This window comes from Artemia sp. Qi Xiang Cuo, chromosome 1 (assembly GCF_049724085.1).
Source record: "Artemia sp. Qi Xiang Cuo chromosome 1, ASM4972408v1, whole genome shotgun sequence".
NCBI lineage: Eukaryota > Metazoa > Arthropoda > Branchiopoda > Anostraca > Artemiidae > Artemia > Artemia sp. Qi Xiang Cuo.
This window is the reverse complement of record NC_142794.1, coordinates 42,365,702-42,388,548: the sequence shown is the minus strand read 5'-3', so window position 1 is coordinate 42,388,548 and position 22,847 is coordinate 42,365,702. Positions and strand designations below refer to the sequence as shown.

The 22,847-nt window shown below is 31.3% G+C and overlaps 2 protein-coding genes across 3 annotated transcripts in view; one reads left to right on the top strand and one right to left on the bottom strand.

Annotated features, from left to right (window-relative positions):
* LOC148956332 (uncharacterized) overlaps positions 1-22,847 on the bottom strand; it is a 98,561-nt gene that overhangs the window by 17,459 nt on the left and 58,255 nt on the right. The window lies entirely within an intron of this gene.
* The window catches only part of LOC148956333 (uncharacterized), a 44,389-nt gene that overhangs the window by 6,303 nt on the left and 15,239 nt on the right, over positions 1-22,847 (top strand). The window contains exon 2 of one of the 2 annotated variants that reach the window (XM_089094974.1): positions 21,965-22,075. The exons of the other annotated variant lie outside the window; for it this stretch is intronic. Within the exon in view, the coding sequence (XP_088951100.1) occupies positions 21,965-22,075 (111 nt within the window). The remainder of the gene's footprint in view (positions 1-21,964; positions 22,076-22,847) is intronic. 2 annotated transcript variants of the gene reach the window in all.

The following is a 22,847-nucleotide window of genomic DNA, read 5'->3' as shown; positions in this document are numbered from 1 at the left end:
TAGGAGATTGAAACCTCTACAGTCGGGTTCTCGGATACGCTGAATCTGATGGTGTGATTTTCATTAAGAGTCAATGACTTTTAGGGGATGTTTACCCCTTTTTTCAAAAATGAGGCAAATTTTCTCAGGCTCGTAACTTTTTACCAGTAGGACTAAACTTAATGAAACTTATACATTTAAAATCAACATAAAAATCCAATTCTTTTGATGTATCTGTTGGTATCAAATTCCGTTTTTTAGTTTCGGTTACTATTGAGCCGGGTCGCTCCTTACTTACAGTTCGTTACCACGAACATTACCAACTATATATTGACATACTTTATTCGAGATGCGTTTGAAAAAAAAAAATGATATTACTAAAAACTTTTTCCAAGAGAACTTTTATTAAACTTTCTTTTGGCGAATTATCTAAACTAGCTTGAAAAACAGTTTGGTTGTTCTGCTTTTACACGTTTTCAATCTTAGCCGAAAATAAGAAAAATTAAATCATCGGAAGATTATTGAAACAGGTTAAATTAGGTCTTACTGAAACTAAAATCCCTACTAAGTAATTAGTCCATATATATTCATAACTAACATACCGATTATGATAGTTCATATTGTAACTAAAATCCCAGCTATGTTCCTACCAAAAACAAAACACATAGGCCTATATATATATATACACACACACACACACACACACACACACACACACACACACACACACACACACACACACACACACACACACACACACACACACACACACACACACACACACACACACACACACACACACACACACACACACACACACACACACACATATACACACATACACCCCCATCCACACACACCCACCCACACACACCCACATACACACACACACACATACTTACACACACACACATTCTCATTCATATACTCTCACACACCTACACACACACACACACACACACACACATACAGACTCATATCTATATACACACATACATGCGCACACTAACACATACATACACACATATATATATATATATATACACATACACACATACACACATATATATATATATATATATATATATATATATATATGTCTATGTGTGTTTTTTTTGTGTCTAGCGCACTATGTTGTTTTTATGTATATATGGATATATAGTATGTATATATATATATATATATATATATATATATATATATATATATATATATATATATATGTATATATATATATATATATATATATATATATATATATATATATATATATATATATATATATATATATATATATATATATATATATATATATATATATATATATATATATATATATATATATATATATATATATAACTTTTCAGACGAAATTGAGGATCCAGGTTCAAGCTGAAAACTGACATCAATTATTCAAGGTAAAAATTATGCACCGACGCATGAGAGTTTTGTTGAATTTGTAATAGATTGTGTGGTTTTCAGAAAACACAGAAATTACGTAAAATCGACATTTAGACCTTGATTATCCAATCTTATGAGACTATGTTCTTGTTTTTGGAAATCTTAGTAGGAATGACCCAATTGATCCCACGAGAACACCGTGCTGCCATCTACAATTTAGTCTAACGCTGACGGGACATAATTTATTTAAGGATTATCGATCTAGTCTAATGAATGATGTCAAGGTCGATTTATTTGTTGTTTTCAAGTGTATTGTCTCCGGGGCGAAGTTTGCACATGCGCATTAACGGTGGGGAAGAGATATATTGATCTAGGACAAGAGGGGGAAAATGAATTTCCGCGAAATTGATTTACATAATCACTAGGGGAATGTATTGATCTAGGGGACAGAATTTCCGAGAACTTGATTTACATAATCGGTGGGGAGAATGTTTTGATCCAGGAATGGGAAACAGGAAGTACATGCCTCCTTCTAAGCCAATCAGAGAGTCGGTTAAATCTCCTTCTAATCCAAAAATATAGTCACTTACATATGGTTTCCCATTACATCACAATTCGCCCTTGAGATTTGTCACCGAGAATGAAAAACAGGATTTTTCTTACTTTGATGGATGTTTCTTGGATGTCAACAACAATTGAAGGATGTTTCTTGGATTTCAACAGCAATTTATGCATTTTTTTATGGTTTTTGTCACTGAGAATGAAAAAACAAGATTTTTCTCACTTTGATGTATTTTCATGGTTTATTGATGTCTAATGGGGTCAAGGTCGATTTATTTGTTGTTGTTGTTTGGTCAAGTGTAATGACACGAGGGGTGATTTACATAATATCTCTAGGCTAATAAAAGTATTTACTCATTTTATCGATTTGTATAAATTTTTTTTCTTACTTTATAGCAACAATTTAAGTGTATAATCAAAGACTATATCCTATCCAATCTGTATGGAAGAGCTAGGGTGAATTTGCAATGGTAGCAATTAATGTATGTGAAAAAATAAAACACTGATGGCACATCATATAACATATTCATTTCTTAGCAAACAAATTGATAGAGGCCAAAAAGCAAACGTTTTCCAGATTTATTTTGCAATGTACAATACCAGCAGCCCTCTCCATAACTGGGTATAGCCTAGGCAAAATACAAAATTTCATTTATTTTATGGGTTTGCCATTATCCTTTTAAGCTGATTTATTAACAATAATTAGTTCATGACATCAATAAAGCTAATTTAACAAATACAACAGTATATTAACTAAGCTTTTTTAATAGCTTAAGGCAAGGCCTATACTTTGTTATTTTAGGGGAAGGGACTGGGAAAAATTAAAAGTGTTTGATAAACCTCAACTCTTTGCATGGGTTAACTCATTTTACTGATTTGTATATTTTTTTTCCCATTAAAAATTTGGCTATTGTATTTAATTAATCTTTTAATTCTCAAAAGCAAATCAAATGACACATTCATCTTCTAGCAAACAAAGTGATAGAGGCCAAGGACCCAAAGTCTTCCAGATTTCTTTTGCAATCTATAATACCATCAGCCATCTCCTTAACTGGGTATAGCCTGGGCAAAATACAAAAGCTCTCTGATTTCATGGGTTTGCCATTATCCTCTTAAGCTGATTTATTACCAATAAAAAGTTCATACCATCAATAAAGCTAATTTGACACAAAAAGAAAGAAAAAAAGCAACAGTATATTAACTAAGATTTTTTTAATAGCTCAAGAACAGACCTATATCTTGTTATTTTAGGGGAAGGGACAGGACGTATAAAACGTGTCTGATAGACCTAGACCCTAGAAACAAATTGACTAGCCTACTCAAAAGTGTGACTGCCAGAGTAACCTATCCCATGCAAGTCTATATATTTAGCTGCTATGTCCAATAAAGGCCTTTTTTTGCAGAATCTGGGCTATACTGTACAAAACTAATAAACTAGTCTATATTTTTTTTTTTTAATTAGGCCAAACCATCTAAATTAGCCTATTAATCTTACCTTCAACTCCGACTTCTTCTGAGACTTTATCCCATGCTTTCATTACAAGCAACCTGTTTTTATGGTTTTTATCAGCTTTAGAGCTGATAAAAACCTGAACGTTTTTATCTGTTAGAAACATTGCAATTTCTAACAGATAAAATTAATTTCTCAATATCCATTTTTATTTTTCTTGATAAGATTTATTCATCAAAATTATCGTATTAGCTGAGATTTGTGAACTTGTATGATATTTTAGAGAATCTGATAGAATTTAGCCGAAATTCGCAAAAAGCTGCGATATTCGCATATCTGGCCGAAAAATCGTGATCGTTTCCGAATAATCGAATATGTGGGAACCCAGGGAACAAACCTTCTCATCAAACTAAAGACATTTTACCTTAATACTAACATACTTTTACTGAACACACACAAATTTCTCTTAGAAATAATATTTTTCATCAATGATAACACTTTTTCTGTTCGAACTAGCAAGTTTTCTGTCAAAGATACCAAATTTTTTCTTAGAAGTAACATTTTTTGATTATGATAACAACTTTTCCGTCAGAAGTAGCAAGTTTTGCTTAACACTAACAAACATTCTCATCAAAGTAACAACATTTTACCTTAATACTAACATACTTTTAATGAACACACAAAAATTTCTCTTAGAAATAATATTTTTCATCAGTGATACCACTATCTCTGTTCAAACTAGCAAGTTTTCTACCAAAGACACCAAATTTTTTCTTAGAAGTAACATTTTTGATTGTGATAACAACTTTTCTGTCAGAAATATCAAGTTGTGCTTAACACTAACAAACCTTCTCATCAAAGTAATGACATTTTAACTTAAAACTAACATACTTTTAATGAACACATACAAATTTCTCTTAGAAATAGTATTTTTCATCAGTGATAACACTTTTTCTGTTCGAACTAGCAAGTTTTTTGTCATAGATACCAAATTTTTTCTTAGAAGTAACATTTTTTGATTGTAATAACAACTTTTCTGTCAGAAGTGGCAAGTTTTGCTTAACACTAACAAATATTCTCATCAAAGTAACGACATTTTACCTTAATAATAACTTGCTTTTACTGAACACACACAAATTTCTTTTAGAAATAATATTTTTCATCTGTGATAACACTTTTTGTTCGAACTAGCAAATTTTCTGTCAAAGATACCAAATTTTTTCTTAGAAATAACATTTTTTGACTGTGATAACAACTTTTCTGTAAGAAGTAACAAGTTTTCCTTAGCACTAACAAATATTCTCATCAAAGTAACGACCTTTTACCTTAATACTAACTTAGATTTAGTGAACACACACAAATTTCTCTTAGAAATAATATTTTTCATCAGTGATAACACTTTTTCTGTTCGAACTAGTAACTTTTCTACCAAACATACCAAATTTTATCTTAGAAGTAAAATTTTTTATTGTGATAACAACTTTTCTGTCAGAAGTAGCAAGTTCTGCTTAACAATAACAAACCTTCTCATCAAAGTAATGACATTTTACCTTAATACTAACATAATTTTACTGAACACACACAAATTTCTCTTAGAAATAATATTTTTCATCAGTGATAACACTTTCTGTTCGAACTAGCAAATTTTCTGTCAAAGATACCTAATTTTTTCTTAGAAATAAAATTTTTTGATTGTGATAACAACTTTTCTGTCAAAAGTAGCAAGTTTTGCTTAACACTAACAAATATTCTCATCAAAGTAACGACATTTTACCTTAATACTAACTTACTTTTACTGAACACACACAAATTTCTCTTAGAAATAATAGCGTATTTTTCATCAGTGATAACACTTTTTCTGTTCGAACTAGCAAGTTTTCTGTCAAAGATACCAAATTTTTTCTTAGAAGTAAAATTTTTTCGACTGTGATAACAACTTTTCTGACAGAAGTAGCAAGTTTTGATTAACACTAACAAACCTTCACATCAAAGTAACGACATTTTACCTTAATACTAACATACTTTTACTGAACACACACAATTTTCTCTTAGAAATAATATTTTTCATCAGTGATAACACTTTTTCTGTTCGAACTAGCAAGTTTTCTACCAAAGATACCAAATTTTGTCTTAGAAGTAACATTTTGTTTATAATTATAACAACTTTTCTGTCAGAAGTAGCAAGTTCTGCTTAACACTAACAAACCTTCTAATCAAAGTAACGACATTTTACCTTAATACTACCATACTTTTACTGAACGCACACAAATAGATCATAGAAATATTAATTTTTATCAGGGATACCACTTTCTCTTTTGAAACTAGCAAGTTTTCTACCAAAGATACCAAATTTTTTCTTAGAAGTAACATTTTTTATTGGGATAACAACTTTTCTGTCAGAAGTAGCAAGTTCTGCTTAACACTAACAAACCTTCTCATCAAAGTAACGACATTTTACCTTAATACTAACATACTTTTACTGAACACAAACAAATTTATCTTAGAAATAATATTTTTCATCAGTGATAACACTTTTTCTGTTCAAACTAGCAAGTTTTCTACCAAGGATACCAAATTTTCCACTTCAGTTCAGATTTTTCTCAAAGAGATGAAAAATTTTAAAATAATGTTCCAAATTTTTCATAGAAGATAGAAAAGTTCAAGTTCACTTCTGAATTTTATCAAAGAACAAAATTCAATTCTAATTTTTCCGGCGAAGACGCAAATCTTCCACTCCAGTTGTAAGTTCAACAAGACGTAAAGAAATTTAAAGTTATGGTCTAAATTTTTCTGTAGTAGATAGAAAAAGCTATACCATAGTTGCGAATATTTGCTATGAAGATAAAAAGTTCTACTTCAATTTTTAATTTTCTCAAAGAAGCGAAGAAAAGTTCAACTTCGATTCTGAATTTTCTCAATGAAAAGAAATAAGTTGTTGATCAATTCTATTTTTCCAAAATAATATAAAAATTTTCCACTTCAATTCAGATCTTTCTCAAAGAGACTTTTTACCATGTTTAAGTTATGCTAGCTTATCATGAGCGCTCATGATAAGTTAACCTAACCTAACCTAACTTGAACATGGAGAAATGTTTCTAATTATTTATTAATATTTATTTATACCTAACCTAACCTATTGTTTTTGGTGGTTAGATGAACGAACTGAATTTAAGAAAATTTAGAATTAAAGTGAAACTTTTTATCTTCATGGAAAATAATCACAATCAAAGTATAACTTTTCATATATTCTACAGAAAAATTTAGAACATAACTTTAAATTTTTTATGTCTTGGTGAACTTAAAACTGAAGTGGAAGCTTTTTATTTTCTCTGTAGAAATTAGAATTGAATTGTGTTCTTTGGTAAAATTCAGAAGAGAACTTGAATATTGATGATCAAAGTGTAACTTTTCCTATCTTATATGAAAAATTTGGAACAGAACTTTAAATTTTTTCATCTCTTTGTGAAAAGTAGGAACTGAATTTAAGAAAATTTAGAATTAAAGTGAAACTTTTTATTTTCATGGAAAATAATCACAATCATAGTATAGCTTTTCCTATCTTCTAAGGAAAAATTTAGAACTGAAATTTAAATTTTTTATGTCTTGGTGAACTTAAAAGTGAAGTGGAAGCTTTCTATTTTCTCTGGAGAAAGTAGAATTGAATTGTGTTCTTTAGTAAAATTCAAAAGAGAACTTGAACTTTTATATCTTCTATAAAAAATTTGAAACAGTATTTAAATTATTTTCATCTCTTTGAGATAATATTTATTTATACCTAACCTAACCTATTGTTTTTGGTGGTTAGATGAACGAACTGAATTTAAGAAAATTTAGAATTAAAGTGAAACTTTTTATCTTCATGGAAAATAATCACAATCATAGTATAACTTTTCCTATCTTCTACGGAAAAATTTATAACTGAACTTTAAATTTTTTATGTCTTGATGAACTTAAAACTGAAGTGGAAGCTTTTTATTTTCTGTGGAGAAATTAGAATTGAACTGTGTTCTTTGGTAAAATTCAGAAAAGAACTTGAATATTCACGATCAAAGTATAATTTTTCCTATCTTCTATGAAAAATTTGGAACAGAACTTTAAATTTTTTCATCTCTTTGTAAAAAGTCGGAACTGAATTTAAGAAAATTTAGAATTAAAGTGAAACTTTTTATCTTCATGGAAAATAATCTCAATCATAGTCTAACTTTTCCTATCTTCTACGGAAAAATTTAGAACAGAACTTTAAATTTTTTTTGTCTTGGTGAACTTAAAACTGAAGTGGAATCTTTTTATTTTATCTGGAGAAATTAGAATTGAATTGTGTTCTTTGGTAAAATTCAGAAGAGAACTTGAACTTTTCTATCTTCTATGAAAAATTTGGAACGGTATTTTAAATTTTTTCATCTCTTTGAGAAAAATCTGAACTGAATTGGAAAATTTTTATATTATTTTGGGAAAATAGAATTGATCAATAACTTTTTTTTTTCATTGAGAAAATTCAGAATCGAAGTTAAACTTTTCTTCTTCCGAGAAAATATTCACAACTATGGTATAGCTTTTTTCTATCTACTAGGGAAAAATTTAGAATAGAACTTTAAATTTCTTAATGTCTTGGTGAAAGTAAAACTGAAGTGGAAAATTTTTATTTTCTCTGGAGAAATTAGAATTGAATTGTGTTCTTTGGTAAAATTCAGAAGAGAACTTGAACTTTTCTATCTTCTATGAAAAATTTGGAACATTATTTTAATTTTTTTTCATCTCTTTGGGAAAAATCTGAAGTGAAGTGGAAAATTTTTATATTATTTGGAAAAATAGAATTGAACAATAACTTATTTCTTTTCATTGTGAAAATTTAGAATTAAAGTGGAACTTTTTATCTTCAAGGTAAGTATTCGCATCTAAGGTATAACTTTTTCTATCTTCTACGGTAAAATTTAGAATTGGAACTTTAATTTTTGTGTCTTTGGGGAAATAAGAACTGAAATGAAAGCTTTTATTTTATCTGGTGAAATTTGAATTCAAATGTGTTCTTTGGTAAAATTCAGAAGAGAACTTGAAATTTTCTATCTTCTATGAAAAATTTGGAACAGTATTTTAAATTTTTTTCATCTATTTGAGAAAGATCTGAATTGAAGTGGAAAATTTCTATATTATTTTGGAAAAATAGAATTGATCAATAACTTATTTCTTTTCGTTGAGAAAATTCAGAATCAAAGTTGAACTTTTCTTCAATTCATTGAGAAAATTTAAAATTGAAGTAGAACTTTTTATCTTCATAGCAAATATTCGCAACTATGGTATAGCTTTTTCTATCTACTACAGAAAAATTCAGAACAGAACTTGAAATTTCTTTATGTCTTGGTGAACTTAAAACTGGAGTGGAAGATTTGCATTTTCTCTGGAGAAATTAGAATAGAATTGTGTTCTTTGGTAAAATTCAGAAGTGAAATTGAACTTTTCTATCTTCTATGAAAAATTTGGAACATTATTTTAAATTTTTCATCTCTTTGAGAAAAATCTGAACTGAAGTGGAAAATTTGGTATCTTTGGTAGAAAACTTGCTAGTTTGAACAGAAAAAGTGTTATCACTGATGAAAAATATTATTTCTAAGATATATTTGTGTGTGTTCAGAAAAAGTATGTTAGTATTAAGGTAAAATGTCGCTACTTTGATGAGAAGGTTTGTTAGTGTTAAGCAGAACTTGCTACTTCTGACAGAAAAGTTGTTATCACAATAAAAAATGTTACTTCTAAGAAAAAATTTGGTATCTTTGGTAGAAAACTTGCTAGTTCGAACAGAAAAAGTGTTATCACTGATGAAAAAATATTTTTTCTAATAGAAATTTGTGTGTTCATTAAAAGTATGTTAATATTAAGGTAAAATGTCATTACTTTGATGAGAAGGTTTGTTAGTGTTAAGCAGAACTTGCTACTTCTGACAGAAAAGTTGTTATCACAATAAAAAAAAATTTACTTCTAAGAAAAAACTTGGAATCTTTGGTAGAAAACTTGCTAGTTCGAACAGAAAAAGTGTTATCACTGATGAAAAATATTATTTCTAAGAGAAATTTGTGTATGTTCAGTAAAGGTATGTTAGTTCTAAGGTAAAATGTCGTTACTTTGATGTGTAGGTTTGTAAGTGTTAAGCAAAACTTGCTACTTCTGTTTGAAAAGCTGTTATCACACTCAAAAAATGTTACTTCTAAGAAAGAATTTAGTATCTGTAACCGAAAACTTGCTAGTTCAAACAGAAAAAGTGTTACCACTGATGAAAAATATTATTTCTAAGAGAAATTTGTGTGTGTTCAGTAAAAGTAAGTTAGTCTTAAGGTAAAATGTCGTTACTTTGATGTGAATATTTGTTAGTGTTAAGCAAAACTTGCTACTTCTGACAGAAAAGTTGTTATCACAATAAAAAAATGTTACTTCTAAGAAAAAATTTGGTATCTTTGACAGAAAACTTGCTAGTTCGAAATGAAAAAGGGTAATCACTGATGAAAAATTTTATTTCTAAGAGAAATTTGTGTGTGTTCATTAAAAGTATGTTAGTTTTAAGGTAAAATTTCATTACTTTGATGTGAAGGTTTGTTAGTGTTAAGCAAAACTTGCTACTTCTGTCAGAAAAGTGGTTATCACAGTCAAAAAATGTTACTTCTAAGAAAGAATTTGGTATCTTTGACAGAAAACTTGCTAGTTCGAACAGAGAAAGTGTTATCCCTGATGAAAAACACTATTTTTAACACAAACGTGTCTGTGTTTATTAAAAGTGTCTTGGTCTTAAGGTAAAATAGTCGTTACTTTGATGAGAATATTTGTTAGTGTTAAGCAAAACTTGCTACTTCTGACAGAAAAGTTGTTATCATAATCAAAAAATGTTACTTCTAAGAAAAAATCTGGTATCTTTGATAGAAAACTTGCTAGTTCGAACAGAAAAAGTGTTATCACTGATGAAAAATTTTATTTCTAAGAGAAATGTGTGTGTATTCAGTAAAAGTACGTTAGTATTAAGGTAAAATGTCATTACTTTGATGAGAAAGTTTGTTAGTGTTAATCAAAACTTGCTACTTCTGACAGAAAAGTTGTTATCACAATAAAAAATTTTACTTCTAAGAAAAAATTTGGTATCTTTGGTAGAAAACTTGCTAGTTCGAACAGAAAAAGTGTTATCACTGATGAAAAATATTATTTCTAAGAGAAATTTGTGTGTGTTCAGTAAAAGTATGTTAGTATTAAGGTAAAATGTCGTTACTTTGATGAGAATATTTGTTAGTGCTAAGCAAAACTTGCTACTTCTGTCAGAAAAGCTGTTATCGCAGTCAAAAAATTTTACTTCTAAGAAAGAATTTTGTATCTTTAACAGATAACTTGCTAGTTTGAACCGAAAAAGTGTAATCCCAGATGAAAAATATTATTTCTAAGAGAAATTTGTGTGTGTTCAGTAAAAGTAAGTTAGTATTAAGGTAAAATGTCGTTACTTTGATGAGAATATTTGTTAGTGTTAAGCAAAACTTGCTATTTCTGACAAAAAAGTTGTTATCACAATCAAAAAATGTTACTTCTAAGAAAAAATTTTGTGTCTTTGACAGAAAACTTGCTAGTTCGAACAGAGAAAGTGTTATCATTGATGAAATATATTATTTCTAAGAGAAATTTGTATGTGTTCAGTAAAAGTAAGTTACTATTAAGGTAAAATGTCATTACTTTGATGAGAAGGTTTGTTAGTGTTAAGCAGAACTTGCTAATTCTGACAGAAAAGTTGTTATCACAATAAAAAATGTTACTTCTAAGAAAAATTTGATATCTTTGGTAGAAAAGTTACTAGTTCGAACAGAAAAAGTGTTATCACTGATGAAAAATATTATTTCTAAGAGAAATTTGTGTGTGTTCAGTAAAAGTATGTTAGTACGAGTATTAAGGTAAAATGTCGTTACTTTGATGAGAATATTTGTTAGTGCTAAGCAAAACCTGCTACTTCTGACAGAAAAGTTTTTATCACAGTAAAAAAATGTTACTTCTAAGAAAAAATTTGGTATCTTTGACAGAAAACTTGCTAGTTCGAACAGAAAAAGTGTGATCATTGATGAAAAATATTATTTCTAAGAGAAATTTGTGTGTGTTCAGTAAAAGTATGTTAGTATTAAGGTAAAATGTCGTTACTTTGATGAGAAGGTTTGTTATCTGGGTTCCCACATATACGATTATTCGCATGAAAACACGATTATTCGGCCAGATATGTGAATATCGCAGCTGTTTGCGAATTTTGTTAAAATCTATCCGATTTTCTAAAATATCGTACAAGTTCACAAATCTCAACTAATACGATAATTTTGATGAATAAATCGTATCAAGAAAAATAAAAATGGATATTGAGAAATTAATTTTATCTGTTAGAAAATGGAAAGTTACCTACTCTAAAGCTGATAAAACCATAAAAACAGGTTGCTTGTAATGAAAGCATGGGATAAAGTCTCAGAAGAAGTCGGAGTTGAAGGTAAGATTAATAGGCTAATTTAGATGGTTTGGCCTAATTAAAAAAAAATATATAGACTAGTTTATTAGTTTTGTACAGTATAGCCCAGGTTCTGCAAAAAAAGGCCTTTTTTGGATATAGCAGCTAAATATATAGACTTACATGGGATAGGTTACTCTGGCAGTCACACTTTTGAGTAGGCTAGTCAATTTATTTCTGAGCTAGAAAAGAAGTCACAAAGAAAAAATGTAAAATACCATTTGATTTCTTGCTTAAAGCTATTTTTAAAAGTCATGATTACTGATATTTTTCATGTGTCTGTCCCACTCCCTTACCCTAACATGGCAAGATATAGGCTTTGCCCTAGGCTATTAAAAATAGTTGAATAAATATGCTGTGTTTTTTTCAAATTCGCTTTACTGATGTTACATTCTAATTATTAGTAGTAAACCAGCTTTTAAAGATACTAACAAACCCATAGTCAGTGATTTTTTTTTATTTTGCCCAGGATATGCCCAGTTAAGAAGAAGGTTGATGGTGATGTACATTGCAAAGTATATCTGGAAAACTTAGGCTGTTTACATTAACTTGTTGGTTAAAAGAATGTAATTTGATGTTCCTTTCAATGTTTTATTTCCAAAAATGTTAGTTTAATTGCCACCATTCTAAACGTACCCCAGACATTACCTTCAGATTTCGATTGGTACCCCTAGGCTAAATAGTAGACTTGATTCTAGAACTGTTGTTATAAAGCAAAAACACACAAAAAAAAACAGTAAAATAAATTAACCCTTGCAAAGGGTCTAGGTCTATCAGACACGTTTTATACATCCTGTCCCTTCCCCTAAAATAACAAGATATAGGCCTTTTCTTGAGCTATTAAAAAAAGCTTAGTTAATATACTGTTGCCTTTTTTTCTTTATTTTTGTGTCAAATTAGCTTTATTGATGTTATGAACTTTTCATTGGTAATAAATCAGCTTAAAAGGATAATGGCTATACCCAGTTAAGGAGAGGGCTGATGGTATTGTAGATTGCAAAAGAAATCTGGAAGACTTTGGATCTTTGGCCTCTATCACTTTGTTTGCTAAAAGATGAATATGTCATTTGATGTGCCTTTAAGTATTAAAAGATTCATTAAATACAATAGCCAAATTTTTAATGGGAAAAAAAATATACAAATCAGTAAAATGAGTTAACCCATGCAAAGAGTTGAGTTCTATCAGACGCTTTTAATTTTTCCCAGTCCCTTCCCCTGAAATAAAAAAGTATAGGCCTTGCTTTAAGCTATTAAAAAAGCTTAGTTAATATACTGTTGTTATATTTGTTAAATTAGCTCTATTGATGTTATGAACTAATTATTATTAATAAATCAGCTTAAAAGGATAATGGCAAACCAATAAAATAAATTAAATTTTGTATTTTGCATAGTCTATACCCATTTATGGTGAGGGCTGCTTGTATTGTACATTGCAAGATAAATCTGGAAAACGTTGGCTTTTTGGCCTCTATCAATGTGTGTGCTAAAAAATGAATATGTTATATGATGTAACATCAGTGTTTTATTTTATCACATACATTAATTGATACCATTGCAAATTCACCCTAGTTCTTCCATACAGATTGGATAGGATATAGTCGTTGATTATCCACTTAAATTGTTGCTATAAAGTAAGAAAAAAAATTATGCAAATTGATAAAATGAGTAAATACTGGTATTAGCCTAGAGATATTATGTAAATTACCCCTCGTGTCATTACACTTGGCCAAACAACAAGAACAAATCAATCGACCTTGACCCCATTAGACATTAATAAACCATGAAAATACATCAAAGTGAGAAAAATCCTGTTTTTTCATTCTCAGTGATAAAAACCATAAAAACATGCATAAATTGCTGTTGACATCCAAGAAACATCCTTCAATTGTTGTTGACATCCAGGAAACATCCATGGAAGTAAGAAAAATCCTGTTTTTCATTCTCGGTGACAAATCTCAAGGGCGAATTGTGATGTAATGGGAAACCATATGTAAGTGACTCTAGGACTGGCTTAGAAGGAGATGTAACCGACTCTCTGATTGGCTTAGAAGGAGGCATGTACTTCCTGTTTCCCATTCCTGGATCAAAACATTCTTCCCACCGATTATGTAAATCAAATTCTCGGAAATTCTCTCCCCTAGATCAATACATTCCCCTAGCGATTATGTAAATCAATTTCTCGGAAATCCATTTTCCCCCTCTTGTCCTAGATCAATATATCTCTTCCCCACCGTTAATGCGCATGTGCAAACTTCGCCCCGGAGACAATACACTTGAAAACAACAAATAAATCGACCTTGACATCATTCATTAGACTAGATCGATAATCCTTAAATAAATTATGTCCCGTCAGAGTTAGACTAAATTGTAGATGGCAGCACGGTGTTCTCGTGGGATCAATTGGGTCATTCCTACTAATCTTCGGAAGTCTAGCATGTGGGCCATCCTTGTCTACATTTATTTGAACACATTTTAATACTAAGAAGTTCATCAAGTGAAACCTAAATACTGTTTAATTCAAGTATCCAGGATAATCTTGACTTAAGAAAATTGGTTATGTCAAAACACCAGAAGCACTTAATACTGAAAATTAAATTTAATACACATTAAAACACTTAATACTGAAAACAAACATAAGGCTTTGACAGTTTCCACATCCCCATTTCCGATACTTCAGAACGTATACAGAAATTTATTTCGGGAGGGAAAACTAGTACAAAAACATCCAAAATAATAAAAGAAGTTACGGAAAGATTCGTGAAGATTTCGATATTAAAATAAGGAACAACATGACATAAAGCTGCTCCCCCTCAAAACGTGCCTGTTCATATTTCACCCTATTTTAACTTTTTTTTCCGCTTGAAACACAATAGAAGTCAAAATTTTCAATTTTAGTGAAATGTCACGTGTTTTTAGTAAAGCACACAGTCAACTACAACATGCAATAACACATTCGTGCGTTACAGACTACTCTTCGCCTTGGGCAGTTTCATGGCGTTTTTACTCTTTACATCTGCAGAAGTTTTCTTTTTCATGTAGTACAAAACAACCTGGGCTTAGTTAAGAGAATAAATTAAAGCCAGTCATATTTACGGGGCAGGATATCTTCTCAAATAATTAAACTGGTGCTTCTCCGGCAAAGGAAATTAACAACGAGAAAAACAGCTTGTGGCCAATAAAGATTACACAAAGGAATAAACATAACTCCATAAATAATTGGACATTTAATATAATAGATTTTACGGAGAGATAGAGAATCACAGAATGGCAAAATTCTTAATGAGTCTTTCGTTAACTTGGGAATCAGTTGCGTTACGTGAATTTAAACTTTCAGAAATGGATTCAGTCTAAATTATCTCAGGGTCATATTATTCAGTCATAGATTGTCTATATCCACCATTTTCATATCCAAAGAACAATGGCCTATGATGACCTTTTACATTTTTTTACAACACCGAAACTTTAAAAATCTACAGCACAAGTAAGATCCATGGAAAGTGTTTCAGGACTCAGAATCTTTGTATATCTTGATCATAATGTTTTCAAGAATGCGTAAAAATGTATATGAATCATCATGGCTTAAAACCGTCCTCAAATCGTCGGAATTGCGTTCTCACGACCAAGAATTATAGAAAAGCAGTGTCAAACCAGAATTAAGAGATTTTTAAGACAGGTATGACCGGTGTTCAATGGAATTTTATAAGCGTTAGAAATATGGAAGGAGTTAAATTAGAAGCTTGGAAACCCTTCCCATTAGAAATAATCTAGATTCTGGATCCATTTCTGAAAGTTTCATTCACAAAGCTTAATTGCTTGCCAAGATAGCAGGAAGTCCCTCATCTAGAATTTTACTTTGCAAAATACTAAAAACTGTTTATAAGACGGCTTCAGATTTAGATTCGGCAAAAAACGCATTAATAATAGAAGATAAGTTGCCCATCTTCATCTTTGTTCGAAAGAAAGGGTTGATAGTCAAGTTACTCTTGACTTTTATGTTTGAAAAAGTTTATGCCAACGATATATCCGGCGCCGTTAGTTTCGAACTGAAGTTTCATGAAAAATCATTCCTTAACGTACAGAAATATATTTGATAGTACGCTTCAGAAAGGTGACAATTAGTAACGTTTCATAAACTTCCTCCCACCTTTCATACAGTTTTCCAAATAAACCAGCGTTATTAAGTGTCAAACAGTGAGACAGAGTGGGAGCTGGAATTCCTTTAGAATACATGACATTTCAGTTACTAACCGTCCATATCCACGTCAATAAAGAAAAAATAATCAGAAAAATAGTTCACTCGGAAAAAATTTTGGAGACGAGCAGTCATTTACAAACTTATACTAGGCTAAATTAATTAAAAAAAAGTTTTCTGATGGAAGCAAAGAGCAAAGTTGAAACTTAAAACGAACAAAAATTATTGCTTCACAGTTCATGCAACATATATCTTTAAACTGTTTCAAATAAAATGACTCATGATATTTCCCTATATTTGTAGAATTATCAGAAACGAATGCTTTACTGAAAACACAAAACCGACGCACCAAACAAGAATAGGCACATAAAAGTTCAAATAAAAAATCTAGTAAATAATTAAATTTTAAGATTAAAATAAAATTTAAAAGAAAAAAAATAGTGGTTAACTTATAAGGCTCTCAAAAGCAAATCAATAGATTCTAGCGCGCAATTTTAAGTCTCTAAAAACCTCAAAGCAAGTTGTCAGTAAAGGTCTGGTTTTTCAGAATTCTACGAAAAAAATTTTTTAGTATCTTTCCACCACCTCCATACTAATTTGTATGGAAATACATTACCCATACGCGACACCGAGTCCGTTGATTTTGAATTGAAGTTATCAAGTATTTTGCAATAGGTTGCATAGGTTGGATCAAAACGCTGGGTAATTGTAGACAGAGAAAAGCCAAGACAGAAGCAAACAAATTAAAAATCCTGAAAATTTCTCAATAGAGGGTGGGCCCAGTACAACCGAACTAAATATGTTTCTTTTTCGCCAATCTTCTCTAATTTTTATTTTACGAATTTCATCAATTAAGCATATGACCCATGCAATCATAGTTTTAGCGATAACTGCAATCTAGTAAAGAGCGAACCACGACCCATAGTAACCGAGGGTTTAAAAACACTTTTTGAAAAAAAAAAAATTCCTGGCAAAAAGGAATTGCCATGCACAGCTGATCCTGCAATGGTAACTTTTATTTTGGTTAATCTTAATAGTAAAAGTTTACTGCAAAAACAAATTTATGGGAATATAGAAAAAGAGCCTGAAATCTTTTGCAAATAGCGTCGGATCGCAGTGAAGCGTTAACGTTGGAACCGTCGTAAAAAACCCTATACAAGGAGCAATAAAACCCTATAAAATACCCTATAAAACCTTATACAAAAACCCACACCTGAAAAAATAAAGAAACCCTTTTTTGCATGGGAGGCACTAACGTGTCACTTTTTTTCTCTTCTCATTTTTCTTCTCTTCACCGTTAGTGGAGCACTGGAACCTCATAGAAAGCTGTTTAAGGTTCATTTAAAAGCAAATTTTTATTTCTACGTGCTTTTAATGAATTAGTCCTGATAACGCCATCTTAAAGTGTCATATAGCGCCAAAATTGACACTTTTCAGTGACATTTCTGGAGTTGAAAGTCTGGAAAGCATGAAATGGGTATCATCATAATCTCAATGGCGGGGTAAGCCTGAGGTTTAGAATTCCTTTCTTGTAAACTCCCCCTCCCAGCCCCTTTGTAAGTTTCATAAATCGTGCTCTGACTAGGAAAGATAGCAGGCTAGTGCAACACCATAGAGAGAAGTCAAAGGCTAGATTAAGAGCTCTTGATAATATCTATGTGCGTTTTGTAAATTCTTCTTGCTTCATAAACCGCCATATGGCACCAATAATGACAATTTTTGGGGCCATTTCTGGAGTAGAAAGGCTAAGAAGCATAAAAGGGGCACCATTAAAATCTGCCGGTTCGAAAAGCAACGGCTAAAGATTTACAATCTCCATTTTCAATACCCTTTTCCTAGACCCTAAAGCAACCAAGTAAAAAGAAAACCACGGCCCGTAGTAACCGAAAGTTTAAAAAACACGTACAGAAAAAAGGTGCTTAGTGAGCAAAGTTCCAATTTGAAGCTGATTCAGAAATGGTAACTATTATTTCGATTAATCTTAGTAGTTAAAGTATATTCCGGCAACACACTTGTGTTAATTTCAAAAAAGAGCCTCATACACCTCGGAAATGCCTTCATCTTAAGGGCTCGCAATTATTCTCTTCTTCTTTGCCTCGGTCCAACGCACCATAAAATGAAAGACAACCAAACCAACAGTTGAAGTAACCTTATAGCAACTTTTATAAACTCTATTTATGATCTTTGATTAAAAAGAAATTGAACTCAAATTCCTTCTCTTTAAAATAAATAAAAATAAATAAATAATCAGTAGTCGCCTTAGAACAAATCAATTCAGTTTGGAGATTGAATTAAAACCAATAATTAAAAGCTGGCATAAGCCTTTTCCAGGATTGCATAACAATGATGTCATTTTCACTTGTTGATAGATACTCCATCATCCATCCATACATTAAAGGCCAGGAAAAGATTTCATGCCCAATCCAAATTTGGAACGGTCTTTTATTCGTGGTTTGTTTTTCTTTAGTCATTTTCTTCCTTCTGCAAAAGTAACTTCTAGTGGTTATTTTTTTTCTTTTGCATCGACGACGGTTTAGCAGAAATCTTTGCAAAAATATCTATTTTATCTTTTCGTTTTCTTAGTTTCTTAGCTATTTTTTGTTCGTTCTTTAGTTTTTGTCGGACGTCATGTATAGTCAGTATGGTCTCCCAACGTATTTACACAGTTTCCTAAATACCACGATAAAGAGTATTGTGCATCAACCCTAAAATAAAAAATCAAAGCATAATGGTAACATCTAAAATACCTTATTTTTAAACACTTTTATTTCCAAATACACTGAACAGTGAAAACATGTTTTCTTGCGTTACCGGAAAATTCCAGAAAAAGATCTTAAAATTCTTTAAAAATGCTTTTCATTCAATTTCAATGGTTCTTGTGTTACAGGAGTCGTTCTTAAAGAACTGAGACAAGAAGTCACATTTTAGCGTAAAGAGTGAGCAATGAGGAAGAGCAGTCCCCCTTATATACAAAATAATTTCTATTCCTTTTAAGCTTTAATGTTGCTCCTTGCTTTCAGTTGAAAAAATATATTTTTTTATTTAATTACTGACCATTTTTCAAATCATGCCCGGATACTCTCTCTCCCCCGTGTAAAATTTCATCTGGAAAATTCCACCTGAAAATGTTTCTCACCACAGAAAACTCTCCCCATGGAAAATACCCCCTCCGCCGGAAAAAACTCCTCATATTTTTCAATAAAAAATACTGCAAGTAAACAATTGGCATGTTACAAAGCATACATCCCTTTCCCCATGGCCTGTGGAAATCCCCAGAAGTATAGTTATACCTCTGGGGATTACTAATCTTATACCTTTCAACTATGCTGAACTAAACGGCTATTTCAAAATATTGATTTGATATCTCTTGATAAAATAGGGCACGAGAGGGGGCTAGGTGCCCTCCAATCTTTATGGTCACTTAAAAGACAACACTAGAATTTTTTATTTTCTTCCCAATGAGTCATCTCCCGATATTCTAGGACACTTCGTTCGAAGTAATAACCCCTGGAAAAAAAACAAATATGCGTGATCTTTCTTCTGGCAACACGTGAAGATTCGTGATCTCTCTTCTGGAAAAAAAAAGCATTTTGTAGATAGGAACTTCAAACCTCTACAGTAGAACTCTCTGATATGCCGAATTTGACGGTTTGGTTTTCGCACCATTTCTTAATTTCTCATCAATATTGCGGGTGTTTTCCCCTTTTTCGAAAATCAAGCAAACCTTCTCAGACTCGTAGCTTTTGATGGGTAACATTAAACTAAACGAATTTTATGTATTTGAAATCAGCACCAAAAAATACCATTTTATTATGCATTAGTTATTATCAAAATTCCTTAGTCTCAGTTACTATTGGGCCGGTCGGTCCTTAATTACAGCTTGTTAACACGAACTTGTTTGATAAAAGATGTCAAAATTGGCTCAAGCTTTCATTTTTAGTCTTTGACTTCTTTTTTTTCAGTTTCCCCGGGAAGCAGGAAAACCAGAACTACAGTTTAATTTTTGCTGCATTTGAGAGGAAAAAAACAAATTTATATTGTAATTCTGTTATTTTTCATTCTGAAGGCCTTTTTCGGACAGACAACCTCTTGTTGCTACGGTTTCTAGATTATCCCCCCCCACATACAGATCATTCCCCAAAGCAAAGGGAATTCTCCCCAAACATAAAATTGAGCAGCCAAAGGGAAAGTAAGACAAAAAAAGGGATTGTGATAAATTATACCTATATTCCAAAATAAAGGTACAATGCAGCTAAATAGGGTGCAAAATATGCTATTTCACTTCTTTTTTGGGGATTGGGGTTTGAGTTATTATAGCAAGGTTAATAAAAAAGGTTAAAGAAAATGATTTGCTTGCTTAGTTGAATAAGAGGTCAGGTGCATCTGAAATTTTCTTGGTTTTGACTTGGAGTTTGATTCCATGCAATTGAAAAAAAAAAAAAAAAAAAAAAAAAAAAACGCTGAAAGGGTATCATGAACTATAGATGTCGGTACCAAACCAAGTCCACAGGAGGTAATTACACGTACTTCTTAGTCTCAGCTTGCATCTCTGTATACTTCAATTATAGTACAGTCAATCTAAGGTTAGGTGTAAGCTCAAACAAATTGCAAAAGTTTTGATTTTGGTACCATTCGAACCGGAAAAAAATTTTCTATAACATATAATAAATCGGGCAAGGCAAAATTGACCGTTTTTCTTCTAAAATGACGACTTTTTAAAACAACTTAATTTGCACGTATAGAAAGTCAATAATAGGCAAATCGGCTAAAAGTCGTCATTTTAGAAGAAAAGACGAAAAACGGTCAATTTCGCCTCAACCTATTTTGGCTGATGTTTTACATGTTGTAGAGAATTTTCTTCCGGTTCGAAAAATCAAAACTTTTACAACTTGTTTCATGTAACCTCTAAAATTACTTTATATTGACTGTACTATTATAGCACAACCTTCAACAGTTGTCACTAATTTTATATTTTTCAACTTATTTTCTTAACCTTTATTTTTTCATACTATGACACCTCAACCCCCGAAAAACGCGAAACAAAGGATAAATTGAAACGAAAATATAAAAATAAATAGTGGGTATTGTGCAGCCTATATTCTATCTATATCTTGGAATAGAGACAAAATATTTCAAAATCCCTTCTTTTCTTCATTCTTTAAATTTGTCATACTTTTCCTTTAACTGCTATATTTTACATGTGGGATGAATATTCTCGGGGGTTGGAATTTTTCGTAGGGGAATTGTACGGGATATAGTTTCCACAGGGGGAGGGGAATCGTCCGGAGGGAATTTTCCACGGGAGAGAATCCTCGGGGGTATTCCAGGAAAAGAAGCCTAGAACCTGTTTAAACAACCATAGCCATAGCTATTTGTAAATGATGAATGTCACACAGTTAAACAATTTTGGTCTCTAAGCCTTGGAGATTTTATTGTGTTAAAAGACAAAGTTGTATAAAAGCGTAAAAAAAAAAAAATAGAAAGTGGAGTCAAAGATTTAGCTCATGAACGGCTCATATATAGGTGGCTTTCAAAAGATCTTGGGTTCACCGACTAGCGGAAACAATAATCTAACGCTCAAATAAACTGCTGACCCCCTTCTATCAAAGAAAAACAAACAAGAACTTATTGCAGATAAAATATTGTCAATATTCTGCAGTGATTAGTATGAGCCATAGTATCTTTAAAACTATTCAGCAGTTTAAGTCAGACATGTAGACAGCATATACTACAAATTAATGATTTGAAAACACAACAATATGAAATAAAAATACAATGCGAACTCCACATTCCTTAGGTTTAGTTTCTAAGGTAACAGAAGATAAACATAAAAATACAATACCAGAATAAGCCTAATTTCTTTTTTACGTTTCAGCTTATCGAGCTCTCAACACTACTTTTTCTACAATCAGTCACTGGGATACTTCTACCATCGCGTTCAGCATTAGCATCAATACTGGAATATAGTGAAAACGAAATAAACGAGGTACTTGACCCATTGAAGTCAATGAAATTGTAGCAAAATTCAAATAGTCCCACAAGGCCGCAACTTATATAGTTTACCATGTTTTAAATGCCCCAAAGAGCCCCAAAATAAATGTTGGTTTTGAATTACCATGGAACATTTGCATTGGCATTCCCCGCCACACTGTCAATGACGACCAAGCAGAAGGTCCAGCTACTCAGATTATTTTGAATTCAAATCTTAATGGCTATAGTCACGCTGATGTGGCATTTTACCCGAAGACTATAGAGTTTAAAATATTTATAACTGACCTTCAATTTACAATAGTATAAATACCTAATTTAAGGGCTAGGAATCCCCTAAAACAACGAAAAAAAGCCAAACCTAAGCATTTGAGAAATATAAATGTTTTTAGTACACAAAAGGTTCAGAAAAATTCGCTTAATTACATATTCAAAATCGCTCGAAATAGGCCGTGCAGAAGTACCGTTTATTTCAGGGAAGAGGGAAAAAGCCTCGAATTTTAATTTCTGCAATATGTTCTGGATTAAAAGATCATTGTCTATTAATTTAAATACAGCGAGATCGAAAATGACATCGGAATTGAAAATTTCGATCGTTTAGTACCCGATTTCCACCCTAAACGAGGTCAGAGAGGGGTGAGAAGCCAGAATTTTAATTTGGGCAATATTCTTAACAGATGAACACCAAAATGTTCAGAAAAATTCGCTTAACAACATATTCAAAATTGCTTGAAATCGCTCGTACAGAAAAATCTTTTTTTCACGGGGAA